This window comes from Engystomops pustulosus, chromosome 6 (genome assembly GCF_040894005.1).
Source record: "Engystomops pustulosus chromosome 6, aEngPut4.maternal, whole genome shotgun sequence".
NCBI lineage: Eukaryota > Metazoa > Chordata > Amphibia > Anura > Leptodactylidae > Engystomops > Engystomops pustulosus.
In genome coordinates, this window is record NC_092416.1 from 52911035 (window position 1) to 52928142 (window position 17108).

At 47.6% G+C, this 17108-nt stretch overlaps 1 protein-coding gene across 1 annotated transcript; it reads right to left on the reverse strand.

Moving 5' to 3' along the window:
- Nucleotides 1-1744: 1744 nt before the first annotated feature.
- C6H1orf50 (chromosome 6 C1orf50 homolog) lies at nucleotides 1745-8172 on the reverse strand. Its single transcript, XM_072156112.1, has 5 exons — nucleotides 7997-8172; nucleotides 4637-4752; nucleotides 3034-3120; nucleotides 2579-2710; nucleotides 1745-2151 (listed from the first exon to the last, which is right to left on the reverse strand). The coding sequence occupies exons 1-5, from the start codon at nucleotides 8028-8030 to the stop codon at nucleotides 1966-1968; spliced, it is 555 nt and encodes a 184-aa protein (XP_072012213.1). The 5' UTR covers nucleotides 8031-8172; the 3' UTR covers nucleotides 1745-1965.
- Nucleotides 8173-17108: the final 8936 nt, after the last annotated feature.

The window sequence follows — 17108 nt, forward strand, 5'->3', positions numbered from 1 at the left end:
CTTTAAACCCCTACGGATCTACCTATTAATGGTGGATTTGGTGGTAGGAGGATCTAAGGTATGTAAGGATAGCCCTTTTTTAGGGCTAATCCTTTACTTCCCTCTAGCTTTTCTAATCGTTAATCAGGGTAATATGCAAATTTTCTAAAGAGGCTACTGGGGCGTGCAGTAGCCGGAGCTGAGACTACACGGGGTGGCTACTCCACGCCCCAGTACCATCTTTGATCCTCTTACCCAGATATCTTGAGATACCCAGATACAATGAGGTAATGCGCATGCGCAGAACTCCGGCTTCGCGGAACAGTGTGTGCAGCTCCTTTGTAGCTGTGTGCTGAAGATGTCTGGATAGGAGGATCAAAGTGCCTACTGGGGGCGTGGAGTATCTGTGTAGCCTCAGCTCCAGCTACTCCACACCCTAGCAAATTTGCATATTACCCTGATTAACGATTAGCAAAGATAGAGGGGAGTAAAAGATTAGCCCTAAAAAGGGCTATCCTTACATACGTTAGATGCACCTACAACCGGATCTACCTTAATAGGTAGATCCGTAGTGGTAGGTTTCCTTTAAGCTGGAAGCAAACAACAGTGGTCGCTCCATTCAGTGTCCTGTTTCATGGACAGACAACGGAGTCTCTGCTTCCCCACATAACAGCAGTGAACTGTAATCAAGTTAATAAATACATTGCAGTTATTTATCAGGGAAGAAGGGACTCGGAATGATACACGGTGTCCAGTTGTCCTTTACACTGTGGTTAGTCTGTCCAGCCATATGTTTTAGCCCTTAGAATAGTTTCAGTACCCAATATTAGGATGGTCCTTGGCTAGACAGAGATCCAAAACTACAATCCTGACGACTGGAAGGCAACACCCCCCTATAGGAGAATAACACTAAATACAAAAGGCACACTAACAGCTGTTGTTCATCTGGAAGAGGTTGCAATTTTTATGGGATGTGCATAGTGGGACTGGCCTACTGTAGATGTTATATGATGTAATATGCACTAAATTAGACAACAGATGAAAGACTGGAAACTGCCATACAAATAGGGATTTGTCGAGTCCTGCCACATAATTTACAGTAAACTTACACATGGTCCTTCTTGACGATGGAAGTAGTAGCAGTAGTTTTTACTACTACTAGGAATAAAAATTTGGTAGCTACAATTTTTTGTAAAACATTACACCTTTATTTATGCTCAGACACAGTGATATCACATTGCCTCTGTTACATTTTATGACTGCTCAAACATCAGAACCCATAGAGGGTGGGGGCTACATTATATTTAGGAAATTGTGGAAACAAAATTTATGGACCCTTCTGAAAATCTGATGAGCATGGAAGATAAAATGTCCAAATCATTTACAAATATGCCATCATTTATCAAAATTAGGGGGTGATAGGTGGGTACAGCACACCCTCTCCATTATTGGAAGGGCCATGCATGTAGTCTAAGTAGAGATGAGCGGACCTGAACAACCAATCGCAGCCATAGCTAGAGGTGTCAAATTGCTGTGTTTGCACTGCCACCAAATCGGGAATATGTGTGGGACCCACAGAGCCCCGAACCCAAACTTAAATTTCAGGTCCACTCATCTCTATCCGTAATGTTTACATTGTGGTGTTACTCTAGTCTGGATGATTACTACTCCCATCCTGGCACAGTCATTGATATTAAATGGGCATATAAGATTACAAACTATAACCTTAACCCAAACAATATTCTAAAATTTTCACGAAGTAACATTCTGTAAAAATAAAACCATATCTGCTTGTATTGGCCAGGTAAAAGTCTCTAAGCCCTGTGAACATGGCCATATGTTACAGCATTTAAAGTCACAGTGGTCGTGATAAAACGCAGAGCAGGACACTAGAGGTCTGTGCTGGTACGGAAGGACCACATGGAAGAGATAAGGCCTGGGTTGGTCCACACAGCGTCGATGTACAGAGTCTTAAAAACATATATGTCAATTCATCAACCCCCTGAAGTTGGGCTCTGCACTTGAAGGAAGAGCAATCTGCTCATTCAGCAATTTATCAATAATGTTTATTTCTGCATCTCGCTTCTCGATGTTCTCAAAAGGAGTCCAGGACATGTCATGTTGTAGCTTGTATGCAGCGAGGAATTCATGAGGACAGCTGGCACCCCAGTCCTTAAGGAGTAAAAAAATAGAAGTTACTGAATGTGAACATCCTTTGCCAATCTACAGAAGGATTATAGTTTGTTACAGGGAGTCTACCAGCAGTGTCAGGTATTGGAGATCTGTGTAACCATACCCTTGTGTGAGCCGTTATGAGCAGCAGGATTGTGAAAAACATATATATTCCAAGATTGTAGCTGGCTTGGAGCGCTGTGGTGCACTGCTGTATAAGATCTACTCACTGTTCTGCTGCACAGCCCCTCCCCAATACCTGACTAAGATTAGAAGCAGGCTTTTAGTAAGATTTTTAAAATATGCCAAAAACATTGATTAAAACATTTTAATTTTTGTTGTTGATTTCTTTTAAAATGGCTGAAATAAAAGTAGCCAAATAACTCAAAAATCATGACATGAAGAGTAATTATCAAGCATTCATTACCTTTGGGGAGAGAATAGAGAAATATCTCTGGCCACTTTCTCGTCTATAGAGGTAATAAGTATTCCCCGGTTTCTTCACCACATTACAAGCTGCATGGTGCAGGTCAGCATCCCTCTTGGCTTCTTCTAATACCTGCAAAAACATAACGTCAATGTTACCAGAACTTTTAACCAAGTAAAGACTAGATTTCAAAGCATACTTATATAATAGTCTTCTTACTGCATATGATTAGGTTTGTGCCTAAAACACCCCCCACACCAACAAACACTATAGAGGATAGTGGTCTAGTCTTTGGGGTCAATAGTTTCATTTTATGGGAAAATACTGAACATTTGAGTCCAATATGAGGCAGTCTTATTGGCAGAGGATGACTGGAGGTGTGTCAGGACATCCACTAGTGTAATGCTATTAGTTACTATAGAACCCATTTTATAAAGTGTCTTGTTCACACTTACCTTCCTCGCCTGTTCCTGCAGCATTCTGATCTGCTCCGCTATAACCGTTAACCTGTTACAGGCATTGGCCCTGATGAAATCATCTGCCTGTAGGAAAGAAAGAAAAAACATATTTTAAGGTGACAATGTATTTATTCAATATATTATACAGTCACTTTGGATTTCATTATTATTTTGTGTATCCACATTGAAATATACATGTTATGTAACAGGATAGTGAGGATAAGTCATGGGACAGTGAAGAGTATTGTTGTATGGAGATTTGATTAATACAAAAATGATTAGTTGGACATGCCCCTATAACTTTTTAAAGGATTCCTCCATAGAGCCCTAGTAACGATCTGACACCCTTCTTTTAGCTAAAAACTGTTCTCCTTAGATTCCCATATATTCAACTTTATAATTTTACCTGGTAAAATATGTCTATAGTGAGTTAAGGTGGTCACAGCCTCCTCAGGCTGAATCCAGCATCAGTAATGTGACCAGGGTGACATCACCCCAGGTCCTCCTCATATTAGCAAACTGTACACGAAGAATATATCTCATGCAATCACAGTAGCCTATACAGAGAGGAGTAGAAGTACATGCAATCATGCTGTTATTGCTTAGGTGGTCAGATATGTGCATGGGGTACAGTTTGCTAATGTTAAGATACAAAAAATTTATAACTCTGATTTTTATCGGAATCTGAGGGAAACTATTTTTAGCTAAAAGAAGATTGTCAGATAGTTACTCTATGCGGTGACAGGTTGCCTTTTATAAAATTACACTGCATACTTTTCAGCAGTTAGCTACATAATGATTATTAGTGACCCATGTGGCAGCCTGGCACATAAATAGATTAGTCTGCAGGCTCAATAATAACTGACCAGCTGTGCCCATGTACAATAACATCAGAACAATCCAGTAGTAAATCATTGATCACATTACAGCACTTGGTTTTATTATTGCAACTTCCTCCAGGCCAACATTGCTACAAGACCTTGTACAAGATTTCAATGAAATAGTATATGTTTACCATGTGATAGTTGCAAATTTTGGCGCAAAACCACCCCAGCTCTTACTAGGAATAGGAAATAGCTTACAGCGGTTTCATATTTTATCTGGTGGTGACTTTTGTTACAAAAAAAAGACAATAAGATACATCTGACCAGCTGAAAAGCCAAATTAAAAAAAACGTGTCCAAATGATTGAAAATTGTCCCAATAGCAGTCCTGGCACAGCAATTTCAATACTGTCTGCAACTTTTATCCTTTTTATTGTAGAACAACAATCTCCACAAAAAGCATATTGTGATTACGTACGGAATCATTGTTCTTATCCCTTTCCCAGATCCTCATTACACAGAATGGATTAGGAGATATATTTATTTATTTATTACACAAGGTTCAGGGTATTTGTGCATCATCTTTTTTCAATTATGTAAGGACTCCTGTCCCCAGCACCGTGCTCAGCAAGTAGGATCTGAACTGCACACGGATCCATTTCCACAGACCAAGGAAGTTGGTGTGCAGGGGGCCTAAGCCAGTGTGAAAACAATTACTTTGGCCATCTATAGGCATACTGCTGGTCATTGCATAACATTGCTGCCCAAAATACTGACCTTCTGCACCTGTTGAGCAAGTTCCACAAGGTTAGAGGGATCTCCTATGCGATTAGTTTGGTAGGTGCTAACAAGCTGGACTCCCGAGGGTCTTGAGCTGTGTTCAACAAGATTTACTGAGGAAAACAATTGTTTACATCCAATCAAATAATTAGTTAATACCAGACATAAGCACATAATATACATGATCATTACACAAAAATAAAAGACTGCTATGTGGAGGATACTGTATATCAGAGCGTAGCTACAGGGAGGAAAGGGGGAACCAAACCCTATTGCTACAATGACCAAGTATCCACAGAACAAACTCAATCTTTACCGAGAATATACTGCTGTCTAATATCCAGAAACCTAGAATCTGAAGGCAATGACAATATGAGGCAGTGGAATACGTGTGTGAATGAGATTTAATGTGGATTAGGGAATCTACTTTATTCATCTTTGATGGTCCTAAGTGATAACACATCTAGGCACTCACAGGTTATACAACACCCAGTACTGAGTTAGATTACAATACCCAAATATTCAGATCCAACATAAATTACAATTCTTATCCAAAATGAATATCCTACACAAGATCACCCCTCAGTCGCCATGCCATGTACATGGGGGCTCCCCACAGCCACCAACCAGTCATCCAGGTTATACAACTATTCTGTAGAGATACAGAGATTTCTCAGCAGCTGCATACAGGGGTCTCCCCACAAAAATAATCAGCCATGTAAAGAAGATATCCCAGTAGCCATACACAGGGGGCTTCTGCAGCCCCTGGCCAGGTTGTTTAACTATTCTAAGGAGAGTTAGATAACATTTTGCCAACATATGGATCACACATACATTACAATTCTTATCTGAAACACATATCCCATCCCATGAGATTTCTCAGCAGACATGTAGAGGAGGTCTCCCCGCAGCCACCCCACCCCCCCCCCCCCCTCCGGCTAGCCACGTACAGGAGGTCTCCCCGCAGCCACCCCACCCCCCCCCTCCGGCTAGCCACGTACAGGAGGTCTCCCCGCAGCCACCCCCCCCCCCCTCCGGCTAGCCACGTACAGGAGGTCTCCCCGCAGCCACCCCACCCCCCCCCTCCGGCTAGCCACGTACAGGAGGTCTCCCCGCAGCCACCCCCCCCCCCTCCGGCTAGCCACGTACAGGAGGTCTCCCCGCAGCCACCCCACCCCCCCCCTCCGGCTAGCCACGTACAGGAGGTCTCCCCGCAGCCACCCCCCCCCCCCTCCGGCTAGCCACGTACAGGAGGTCTCCCCGCAGCCACCCCACCCCCCCCCCTCCGGCTAGCCACGTACAGGAGGTCTCCCCGCAGCCACCCCCCCCCCCTCCGGCTAGCCACGTACAGGAGGTCTCCCCGCAGCCACCCCACCCCCCCCCTCCGGCTAGCCACGTACAGGAGGTCTCCCCGCAGCCACCCCACCCCCCCCCTCCGGCTAGCCACGTACAGGAGGTCTCCCCGCAGCCACCCCACCCCCCCCCCTCCGGCTAGCCACGTACAGGAGGTCTCCCCGCAGCCACCCCACCCCCCCCCCTCCGGCTAGCCACGTACAGGAGGTCTCCCCGCAGCCACCCCACCCCCCCCCCTCCGGCTAGCCACGTACAGGAGGTCTCCCCGCAGCCACCCCACCCCCCCCTCCGGCTAGCCACGTACAGGAGGTCTCCCCGCAGCCACCCCACCCCCCCTCCGGCTAGCCACGTACAGGAGGTCTCCCCGCAGCCACCCCACCCCCCCCTCCGGCTAGCCACGTACAGGAGGTCTCCCCGCAGCCACCCCCCCCCCTCCGGCTAGCCACGTACAGGAGGTCTCCCCGCAGCCACCCCACCCCCCCCTCCGGCTAGCCACGTACAGGAGGTCTCCCCGCAGCCACCCCACCCCCCCCTCCGGCTAGCCACGTACAGGAGGTCTCCCCGCAGCCACCCCACCCCCCCCTCCGGCTAGCCACGTACAGGAGGTCTCCCCGCAGCCACCCCACCCCCCCCTCCGGCTAGCCACGTACAGGAGGTCTCCCCGCAGCCACCCCACCCCCCCCTCCGGCTAGCCACGTACAGGAGGTCTCCCCGCAGCCACCCCCCCCCCTCCGGCTAGCCACGTACAGGAGGTCTCCCCGCAGCCACCCCACCCCCCCCTCCGGCTAGCCACGTACAGGAGGTCTCCCCACAGCCACCCCACCCCCCCTCCGGCTAGCCACGTACAGGAGGTCTCCCCACAGCCACCCCACCTCCGGCTAGCCACGTACAGGAGGTCTCCCCACAGCCACCCCACCTCCGGCTAGCCACGTACAGGAGGTCTCCCCACAGCCACCCCACCCCCCCTCCGGCTAGCCACGTACAGGAGGTCTCCCCACAGCCACCCCACCTCCGGCTAGCCACGTACAGGAGGTCTCCCCACAGCCACCCCACCTCCGGCTAGCCACGTACAGGAGGTCTCCCCACAGCCACCCCACCCCCCCTCCGGCTAGCCACGTACAGGAGGTCTCCCCACAGCCACCCCACCCCCCCTCCGGCTAGCCACGTACAGGAGGTCTCCCCACAGCCACCCCACCCCCCCTCCGGCTAGCCAGGTACAGGAGGTCTCCCCACAGCCACCCCACCCCCCCTCCGGCTAGCCAGGTACAGGAGGTTTCCCCACAGCCACCCCACCCCCCCTCCGGCTAGCCACGTACAGGAGGTCTCCCCACAGCCACCCCACCCCCCCTCCGGCTAGCCACGTACAGGAGGTCTCCCCACAGCCACCCCACCCCTCCTCTGGGTAGCCACGTACAGGAGGTCTCCCCACAAAACCCCCCAACCCCCCACCCCTGCTAGCAAAGTACAGGAGGTCTCCCCACAGCCACCCCACCCCCCCCTCCGGGTAGCCACGTACAGGAGGTCTCCCCACAGCCACCCCACCCCCCCACCCCTCCGGGTAGCCACGTACAGGAGGTCTCCCCACAGCCACGTACAGGAGGTCTCCCCACAGCCACGTACAGGAGGTCTCCCCACAAAACCCCCCACCCCTGCTAGCAAAGTACAGGAGGTCTCCCCACCGCCACCTCTCTCCCTCCAGCTAGCCACATACAGGAGATCTCTCCACAGGCATATTTGTTTTTACACACAAATATTGTCCACACACTTCTATGTACAATTCACTTACACAACACAAGAGAACAAGCTCCAAAAGTCATACACTCTGTTCAGCAGCTATGTGTCTAGCTATTGCAAACGCTACCATTACATAACAATAATAGAGCAGTGATTTATTACAGACTTGTGACCTCCATAAGGAATGACTTTATTATATTGGGCAAAGAAATATGAAAACACTGAGCGGGTGAGAAGGTAAAGCAGAAGCTTATCCATATGTATAGTTACCTGTGGTGACGTGCTTGCCCTGTTCACTCTCCATGGTCCCGTGCCGCTGCTGCTCCGCAATGCTTTCTGCTCACTAAGGCACGAGCATGTTACAAAACAGCTGAACTACAGATCAGAGTCCCTGAAGCTCCGGCGGCCATCTTGGAGTAGGGCAATGGTGATTGATATCAACTAAATTTTACAAGAATTAATATTTAGCACGGAGCTATAATTTTTATTTAGCTCTAAATATGTAAATATATCAGAATTCTTTTTATATACAGCAAAACAATCCCGCTCGTCCATAGCTATTGCCAGTACTGAAAATGGATTTCCTGAAGTGCCGTAAGGCGGCCGATGCGTGGTCACGTGACGCGTTACATGCTCGCGTGTATGTGAAGAGGGGCGGAGTCAGTAAGTAACGAATCCCCAGGCTGGGAAAATAACTACAGTGTATGCAGATAGCGGGGTGAGAGGATAATGCAGACCCGTAGCAACCAATCAGAGTATAGCTCTCACATTTCTAAGAGGGCTTGAAAAATGAAAGCCTTGCTGTGATTGCTTGTCAAGATATCATATATATTGTAGATAGGATGGACACAACAGACTGCTATACAAATGGAGATTTGTCTATAATGATCCATTTACTGGACTGCACTGTCCTGGTGCTGCTTTTTTGGGGGTCAATATATGTTACACTGTTTTGGATTTCCTGATATGACTCCAAACTCGCTGAAGATTTCTGGTAGGAGGATCAAGGAGGTTACTGGGGCGTGGAGAAGCTGCACAGTGTAGCCTAAGCTCCGGCTACCCCACGCCCCAGTAGCCCCTTTGGTAAATTAGCATATTATCTCAATTAAAGATTAAAAAAAGGGGGACTAAAGGATCAGCCCTTAAAAGCGCTATCCTTACATACCCACATTAGAGTCACCTACCACCGAATCTACCTTAATAGCTAGATCCATGGTGGTAGGTTTTCTTTAAAGACGGTCTTGTTGCACCAACCGTAGGTAAAGTCTCCCAACCTAGGGGCATTCTGGTCAGCCCTAAAGATACAGTAATAGTCATGGTTGGGGTGTCCCTGAGCATAGAGTCAGTCAGAAGAGACCAGCTAGGAGGAAGAATAAGTACTTTTGCAATAGAAAGCGTGGAACCATGCTGGCTTCCTTTCTAGCTTCACAGACGGGCTCAAGAATTCATATCGTAGTCATTACCACCACATAGTCTCCAGGCTTCAAGTCCACCATGTCCCAGATGGCCGTCTGGGTGGTAAGAACCATGCGCCAACCGTCTTTTTGAAGCCGCCGCCGGCTTATCACACTTGCTAACTGCATGAAATTTTAACTTTCTCTTAAAGGGGACCTACCACCACAATTCTACCTATAAAGGTGGATGAATGGGACGTGAGGATAGCTTTTTTTTGGGCTAGTCCTCACGTCCCGGCTATCCTTTGGTAAACTGTAATAAATCTGTATGTAAATTTTTTCAAGCGGTTACTGGGGCGTGGAGTAGCCGGACATGAGGCTACACCGTGCGGCTACTCCACGCCCCAGTAGCCTCGTTCTTCCGCCTACCATGTAATCTTTGGCGCGCAGCTACGAGGCCTCATCCGTGTACCCGGTGTTCTGCGCATGAAATGTGAGAATTTTCTTTTGTGGGAAAATCCTTTTAAATGAACAGCGCATTTCCCGGCTAGGCTGTCCCAGCCTATCAGCACACACCACCCATCATATACTACAGCATGACCTCTCTACGCCTGAGCAAGGTTGTTAGTTAGGTCTAAACTTGCTGTATGGTGTTTGTATCTGCTTGTCTTCCCCCAGGTGTGTGACCCCCAGCTTGTATCCTGAACCTGTGCTGCCTGCCATGACCTTCTGGTTGTCTACGTTTCTGCTTCTACACAACCTGCCTCGACTGACTATTGACTATCCGTACTGGTACCACATACCGGTGTCTCTGTGCCCACTGGGCCAGCTGCTATCCACACTGGGACCACCACAAGAGGTAGCAGCCTTGCGAAGTCCAGATCACTGTATAGGGGTAAAAAGGTGAATACCAGAGAGGTCCAGGGATAATGCCCTTAGTGTGTGGCCCAAAGTCAAACCAGTTGGATAGCACAGTGGGTTCACAACCTGCTGCTGTTGCAGATTTGTAAAGCACTATGAAATATGATGTAGGTATATAAATAAATATATTATTATTATTATTATTATTATTATTATTATTATTATTATTGGGCATCTCCTGATTTGTATATTACATATATATGTATTCTAATTGTGTCTGTTGCTTGTAGACTTTATATTTTTAAAATACATAGCTATTTAATCATTACGGTAGCCTGTCTAAACTGGATGGATCTCAGAAGACTTTCAGATATACTGCTTACTACAGGATAAAGAAGCAAAAAAGGCAGAAAGAAGCCTCTTTCCCTAATAAAGCATTTTACAAAGTTATATAATCACCTGTACTATTTATTTCTGAAATAGGTGAGAAAAAGAGCTTTAAAGTTTCAATTACTCTAATAGTCAGACTATCCTGTTGTGTTGTGCTGCTGAAAGTGTCATGCGGTAGTAGGGGATCCATTTCAAGTTTTTCTACACAATCTTGTACAGTATCATATCCTATGATTAAATATGTATTAGTGCATATAGTCATGTACACATTCTGGGCCAGGGCTGACTCAGCATTGTTGAGTAGAGTTATGTGGGAAGACAGGACAAAGCATGCCGGAGAAGCTGTTGTATGACAGGGTTATTGCACATTTTATAGCAGTGTAGTATCTGGCGGGAGCTTTCAGCTGTAATTATACTGGGTGAATAGAGTTATTCATGAACTAACAGCAATTACTGCGATGCATGGAGATTAGGAGGCACTGCTCTTCATTAACACAAAATTCTGCACCCTTGTATTAGGGCACGGGCACAGTGTGATATCTGCAATGTCATTGACCACATGGAGTTTTAGTTTCAATAATGTTGCACTTAAATGTAGTTCTTGACTGTCAGGATCAGGGGTAGTGGACCCTTTGTACCACCACAAGCGATTATGTAAGCCAACTCCTGGGAGTGGAGTCTAAGTGGCACCAGAGCGGGTTTGACTTGCTGCGGTGGGATACCACCAGGTCACTCCACTGGCACAACTTTGCTTGCGGGGGCAGCCTAGGCGAAGTACAAAGTCGTTGAGCAGAATCATGGTTGGGGACAGGCAGGAGGTCAAGGCACAGCAGAAGGTCAGGGCTGACAGCAGAGAAGTGAGTCAGGAACAGCACCAGGGTCAGAACAGGAATTCACCAAACAATCGCAGGACATGAGGGAACAAGCTTTTTCTATGGCAAATCGGCCTCAGATGCGGTTCAGCATGACTTACTTCGGAAAGGAGACGTGGAAGTAGTTTCCAATGCGCATGGCGGGAGGAAGATGGATCTTCAACCGGACGTACCTAGAATACACCCACACTTTGTCCCCTGGGAAGAAGACTGGAGGAGGCCTGCGTTTCTTGTCAGCCTGGGTCTTGGTGCAGACTGATGCCTTAAGTAGAGATGGATGTGTTTGTTCTCTAATGGATTTGAGATCTTGAACCAATTCTTCTACCACAAGAACATCAGAAGACACTAACATAGGGAGAGGTTGATGTTGTCCATAAACAATAAAAAAGGGAGTGGAGCCAAGAGATTCAGAGTCCAAGGAATTGTAGGAGAATTCCTGCCCATGGCAACAGAATGGACCTGTCGTCTTGTCGGGCAGAGACAAAATGGCGGAGATAGCAGCCCAGAGACTGTGCATGATATGCAGAGGAGAAGTACAGTTTCACTCGAAGTTGGCTGCATAGAGAACGCTAGAACAGGGAAACAAACTGAACCCCTTAGTCGACACAATATGTAGAGGTAGACCATGAAGCTGGAAGATGTGGAGGAAGAACAAGCTGGCAAGATGAAGAGAAGACGGCAGACCAGGCAGAGGTATGAAGTGGAACAACTTAGAAAACCGGTCCATAACCACCTAGATGACGGTGTTACCAGAAGATGGCGTAAGTCCATGGCTATGTGAGTCCGCGGCAACTGGGTATAGGCAATGGCAGAAGCAGACCTGAAGGTTTGAGGTATGAAGACTTGTTACGGGCACAGGAAGTGCAGGAACTCACAAAATCTTGTACATCCTTGACCAGATCTGGCGCCAGTAGAAACGAGTTATGAGAGGGACAGATCTCTGCACCCCAGGCTGCCCAGCCACACAAAAGCAATATCCCCAAGTTAGTATCCTCTTCCGAAGAGCAGGTCGGACATCGGTCTTGCCAGGAGGAAGCTTTCCAGAAGGAGCGGCAACAACCAGCCGTTCAGGAGGAACAATATGTCTAGGAGCTGGTTCTTCCCCAATGACAGTCACGAAAGTGGGCATTGGCCTTAACACTTCTCTGCCGAACAGAAATGAATCAAGAAATTGAAGCTGGAGAAGAAGAGGGACTAACAAGCCTGTCGTAGGTTGAGATGCTGGGATGTGGGTCTTCCACTCATCGCCTTCGGGGATGCGGATGAGGTTATATGCCCCACTTAGCTCTAATTTGGTGAAGGCATTGGCTCCACATAGGCGATCAAAGAGCTCCGTGATCAGAGGTAGTGGGAAGCGGTTCTTCAAGGTAATTTTGTATAGGCCGAGATGGTCTATGCACGGATGGAGTGAACCATCCTTCTTGGCCACGAAGAAGAACCCAGCACCGGCAGGGGAAGATGACTTGCATATGAACCCCTTCTGCCGGTTCTCCTTTACATAGGCTGACATAGCCGCGGTTTCAAGCACAGACAGTGGGTAAACCCGACCTCGTGGAGGAAATGTGCCCAGCAAAAGCTCTATAAGACACTTGAAGGGATGATGGGGTGGCAGAGTCTTAGCTTGCTTCTCTGAGAAGATGTCAGCAAAGTGTTAGGGTTGGGTAACACAGAAGACAGGGGATAGTGTGCCCTGAGCTTGCCCCAACCTCTGTCCCTTCCTATAGCCCCCCCACGCTAAACCGTGGGGCGACTACTTGAAGGCTCGAAATACACTAGAAAGTGTGGGAAGGGAAACACAAACAGACTGACAAACATAAAACACAAAAGAGTGGTAAACTAGCCGGAGTCACAACGAGAGGGTACGTCAAGAACAAAGTCAGTAAGCAAAGAGTCAATGTCAAAAACTAGCCGAGGTCACAACGATACAGATACAGAGCGAATCAACCTAATGCAGAGAGCCAGTGATGAAGGGATTTCAAACACTGGCACAGGTGACTAGTGAGGCTGCAATGTATGCAGCCAGAACCCCACCTCCAGAACCTGATAGGAGCTCGACAACTTCTGGGAATTAACCCCTCATGGTGCAGAATAACCAGGCACCATGCAGAGGTACCACAAGTCCCAGCAGTTCCGAACACAACTCCTAGACAGCGCGAGATCTTAGCAGCCGTTGCCCGGGACGAGAGGTGGAGTTTGTGCGGATACGCGCCGGAGGTCGGAGAACGCTGCTGGCACCAGCAGAAGAACCAGAAGTCCCAGCATTCTCCCTAGCAAACCTGACACAAAGTCCATATAAGAAGCAGGGAGACCCACGATGCGCTTCAAGGACACACCAGAGAAGGTACGGAGGCCACAGGATGAAGTACCACTAGACGGCGTGGCTAGCATCCAGGTCCCCAACAAAGAACTTTCCCAGTCTGTTGAGCACAGGTGAGTGGCACTGCAACCACGGAAGGCCCAGAAGAACAGAAGACGTAGACCGGGGTAGCACATAAAATGAAAGTCTCTCTTTGTGCAACGCCCCTACTTACAGACATAAAGGCTTGGTGCAGTACCGGACCGGGTCCTAGAGAATCTGTCCACTGACAGATGAGATGACCAGCGGCTTCTCGAGATGGACCACAGGAAGATGATGTTGGGAGACCAGGGCAGCATCCATGAAGTTTCCTGCAGAGCCGGTATCCAGGAAAGCAGAAGCCTGGAACTGGCTACCTGTCCCAGAGCTGAGCAGAATGGGGATATTCAGATGTGGAGAAGCTTTGCTCTCACCTAGGGATGCTTCTCCCAAGAATCCCAGGTGTGTGTGTTTCCCGGATGCTGAGGACATACTGGACAAGTCTTAAGAAAGTGCTCCGGGCTGGCACAATACAGACAGTGGTTCTCCAGTCTTTGTCTGGAACACTCTTGGGGGGGTCAACCGAGCTTTATCCACCTGCATGGGTTCCTTAGCAGCAGACACAGAGGATGGAAGAGGTGGTCTTTGGAAGAATAGAGGAAAAGTGGTAGTCGTCGGATCCTGGCTTGCGTTTCTTCAACTTGCTGCTCCACCAGGTGCTCAGAGAAGCAGATGTCAATCCGAGTAGCCAGGGAGATCAGGCTGCTCGGGGAAGATGCATGCGGACAAGGCGTCTTTAATATGTCCAGAGAGGGCTTTTTGAAGTTAGTGATTCAGGCTGCTTTATTCCAGGCTAGCTCAGAAGTGCGGAACTGTACGTGTGGAACTGTACCATGTGATCACCAACAGACGAGTCCCCTTTCCGCAAGTTCAGTAGGGCGGTCTCAGCCAATGAGGCCCAGGCTGGTTCTTCAAAGACGGACCGAAATTCTGCAAGGAATGTGGTGATGTTAGCTTTGACCGGGTCGCTCCTGTCCCAGAGGGGGGTAACCCATGCCAGGGTTTTTCCAGGGAGTAGGCTGACCACGAATGCCACCTTAGATCTCCTGTGGCGAACTGTGTAGGCATCAGCTCCATGTGCCCTGTGTGATGAAGTCCCTGCACAACTTGGGATCCATGCCCTCCACTTGGAGGACATGGATAATCACAGTCTGGGATCTGCAGAAGATGATGAGGCCGCTGTAGTGAGAGGTGCCGCAGGAACTGGAAGCTGCTGCTGCTGGGTGGTCAGTAACTGGTGGCCAGCTGGTTAAGTTGCTGACCCTACATGGCAATCTGCTAGGATTGCTGGGCCAGGATGGTGGTAAAATCGGCCACTTCTGGTAGCGGTATCTGTTATACAGGGATGCCTCCTGTATCTACAATAATGTTCCCAGTAGTCACAGTGTTGCCCCTAGAAGCCAGAAGTCACAGTTATGCCCCCAGTAGCCACAATAAAGCACCCAGTAGTCAGTATTCACAGTGATATCCCCTGTAGCCATTAGTCACAGGGATGCTCCATTAGCCACAATAATGCCCCCAGTAGCCAGTAGTCACAGTGTTGCCCCCATTAGCCACAATAATGCCTCCAATGGATCACTTGCCAAACAGCCTCAATATGGTTCGGACGTTGTTTTGGTACCTAGAAACTTCACTCCGGATGACAGGAATTCTATTCCAAAAATAACATTCAGCGTTTTGTGTCTTGTCTGGACACTTTGTCACAAGCACTGTAGCTACTTTGGGCGCAACACTGGTAGGGGCAACACTGTAACTACTGGGAGCAAGGAATGGCTAGTGGGGGCAGTACTGTGGCAACTGGTTGCAAGCAATGGCTAGTGAGGGCAGCATAACTGTGATTTCTAGGGGAACAGCAGTACACTATTAAAATAAGAAGAAGGTAGAGGAGATGATGATAAAATGAGAACCCTTTCTTTTTGGTGTTTCTAAATCTTTAGAGCTAAATTCTTGTGGGAAGAAGTTGAGGTATCCTCCAGATAGAGTTCCTCCGTCCATAGACGTCATGTGTGAGATGCCAGATTTACACAATGGAGGTTATTTATCTTTAGACCAACTACTTGGGACAGTTCTATGTCTATGTTTTGGCCCTTTAATAAATGTTCTTATGGTCTATTTTCTGTCTGGGTTTTTTTTTAAGTCTCAAAATGCATATAAAGTCTCAGCACATAGACCAGCAGGGGAGTGGAGTGGAGTGTAGTTCTATGTTTAGGTTAGATGAGGTGTATATAGTCCTGTGAGACTTTTTAGCAGTGAAAAGTCTCACAAACCCTCAATGTGACTACTTACAGACTGTTTTGCGCCAAAAAAGCCCAGGAAAACCAATGATAAATAAGCTCCTATGTGTGTGTGTGTATATATATATATATATATATATATGCGCCTGAGGATCTTATCTTGGTATGAGCCATTGCCAAGCTGGTCATACTGAAGGATGTTGAAGGCAGCAGTTTGTCTCCACGACATCTCCAGACTCTGCCACATGGGCTCAGTGTGAACCTGCTTTCATCTGTGAAGAGCACCGGGCCACAGTGGCGAATTTGCCAATCCTGATGTTCTCTGGCAAATGCCAACTAGAGGTTTTTCCACTTTAATTTTGACTTCCATTGGTTAATAAATTTGATTTCCATTGATGATTTTTTTTGTAAATTTGTTGTCAGCACATTCAACTTTGTACAGAACAAGGTATTCAATGAGAATATTTTATTCACTACGGCTGATTTGACCTGGCATAGTTTTGCGTCAGAACCAGCTAACAAAAGTTCACTGATTGCTCAAAATAGCGCACACACGGAGCGGGAATGCCCCTCAATCCCTCCTACGCCCCCTCCATGCCCACGTGGTGTGGAGGTGGCAAAGTCACAATTCCAATCGCAAATTCTTGTACTTTATTAACTGATTCTACGACAGAAAACTGGTGTAGAAGCAGTGATAAATCTCCCCCACAGAATGTAGACAACCACACATTTATGGTGCATCCACACGTTCAGTTTTTCAGATGCAGTTTTTGAAGCCAAAAATAGGTGTGAATGATAATGGGTGAAGACATGATTAAATGGTGCTGCTACTCCTACTATTTATGCTCCACTCCTGGTTTGGACATCAAAAACTACATCTAAAAAACTGAACGTGTGTCCACACCCCAAAAGTGCCTTGCGGAAGTTTTCAGCCACTTCTCTTTTCTGTCTTTTGCCACATTTCAGGCTTTAAACATAAAGACATAACATTGTAATTTTTGGTGAAGAATCAACAACAAGTGGGAAACAATTGTGAGGTGGAATGAAATTTATTGGATATTTTAAACTTTTGTAAAAAATAATAAAATATTATTCATTTCCCTTAAGTTTATACTTGGTAGCGCCTCTTTTTGCTGCAATTACAGCAGCACGTCACTTGGGGTATCGGGTCTCTATCAGTTTTGCACATCGAGACATTGAAATTCTTGCCCATTCGTCCTTGGAAAACAGCTGGAG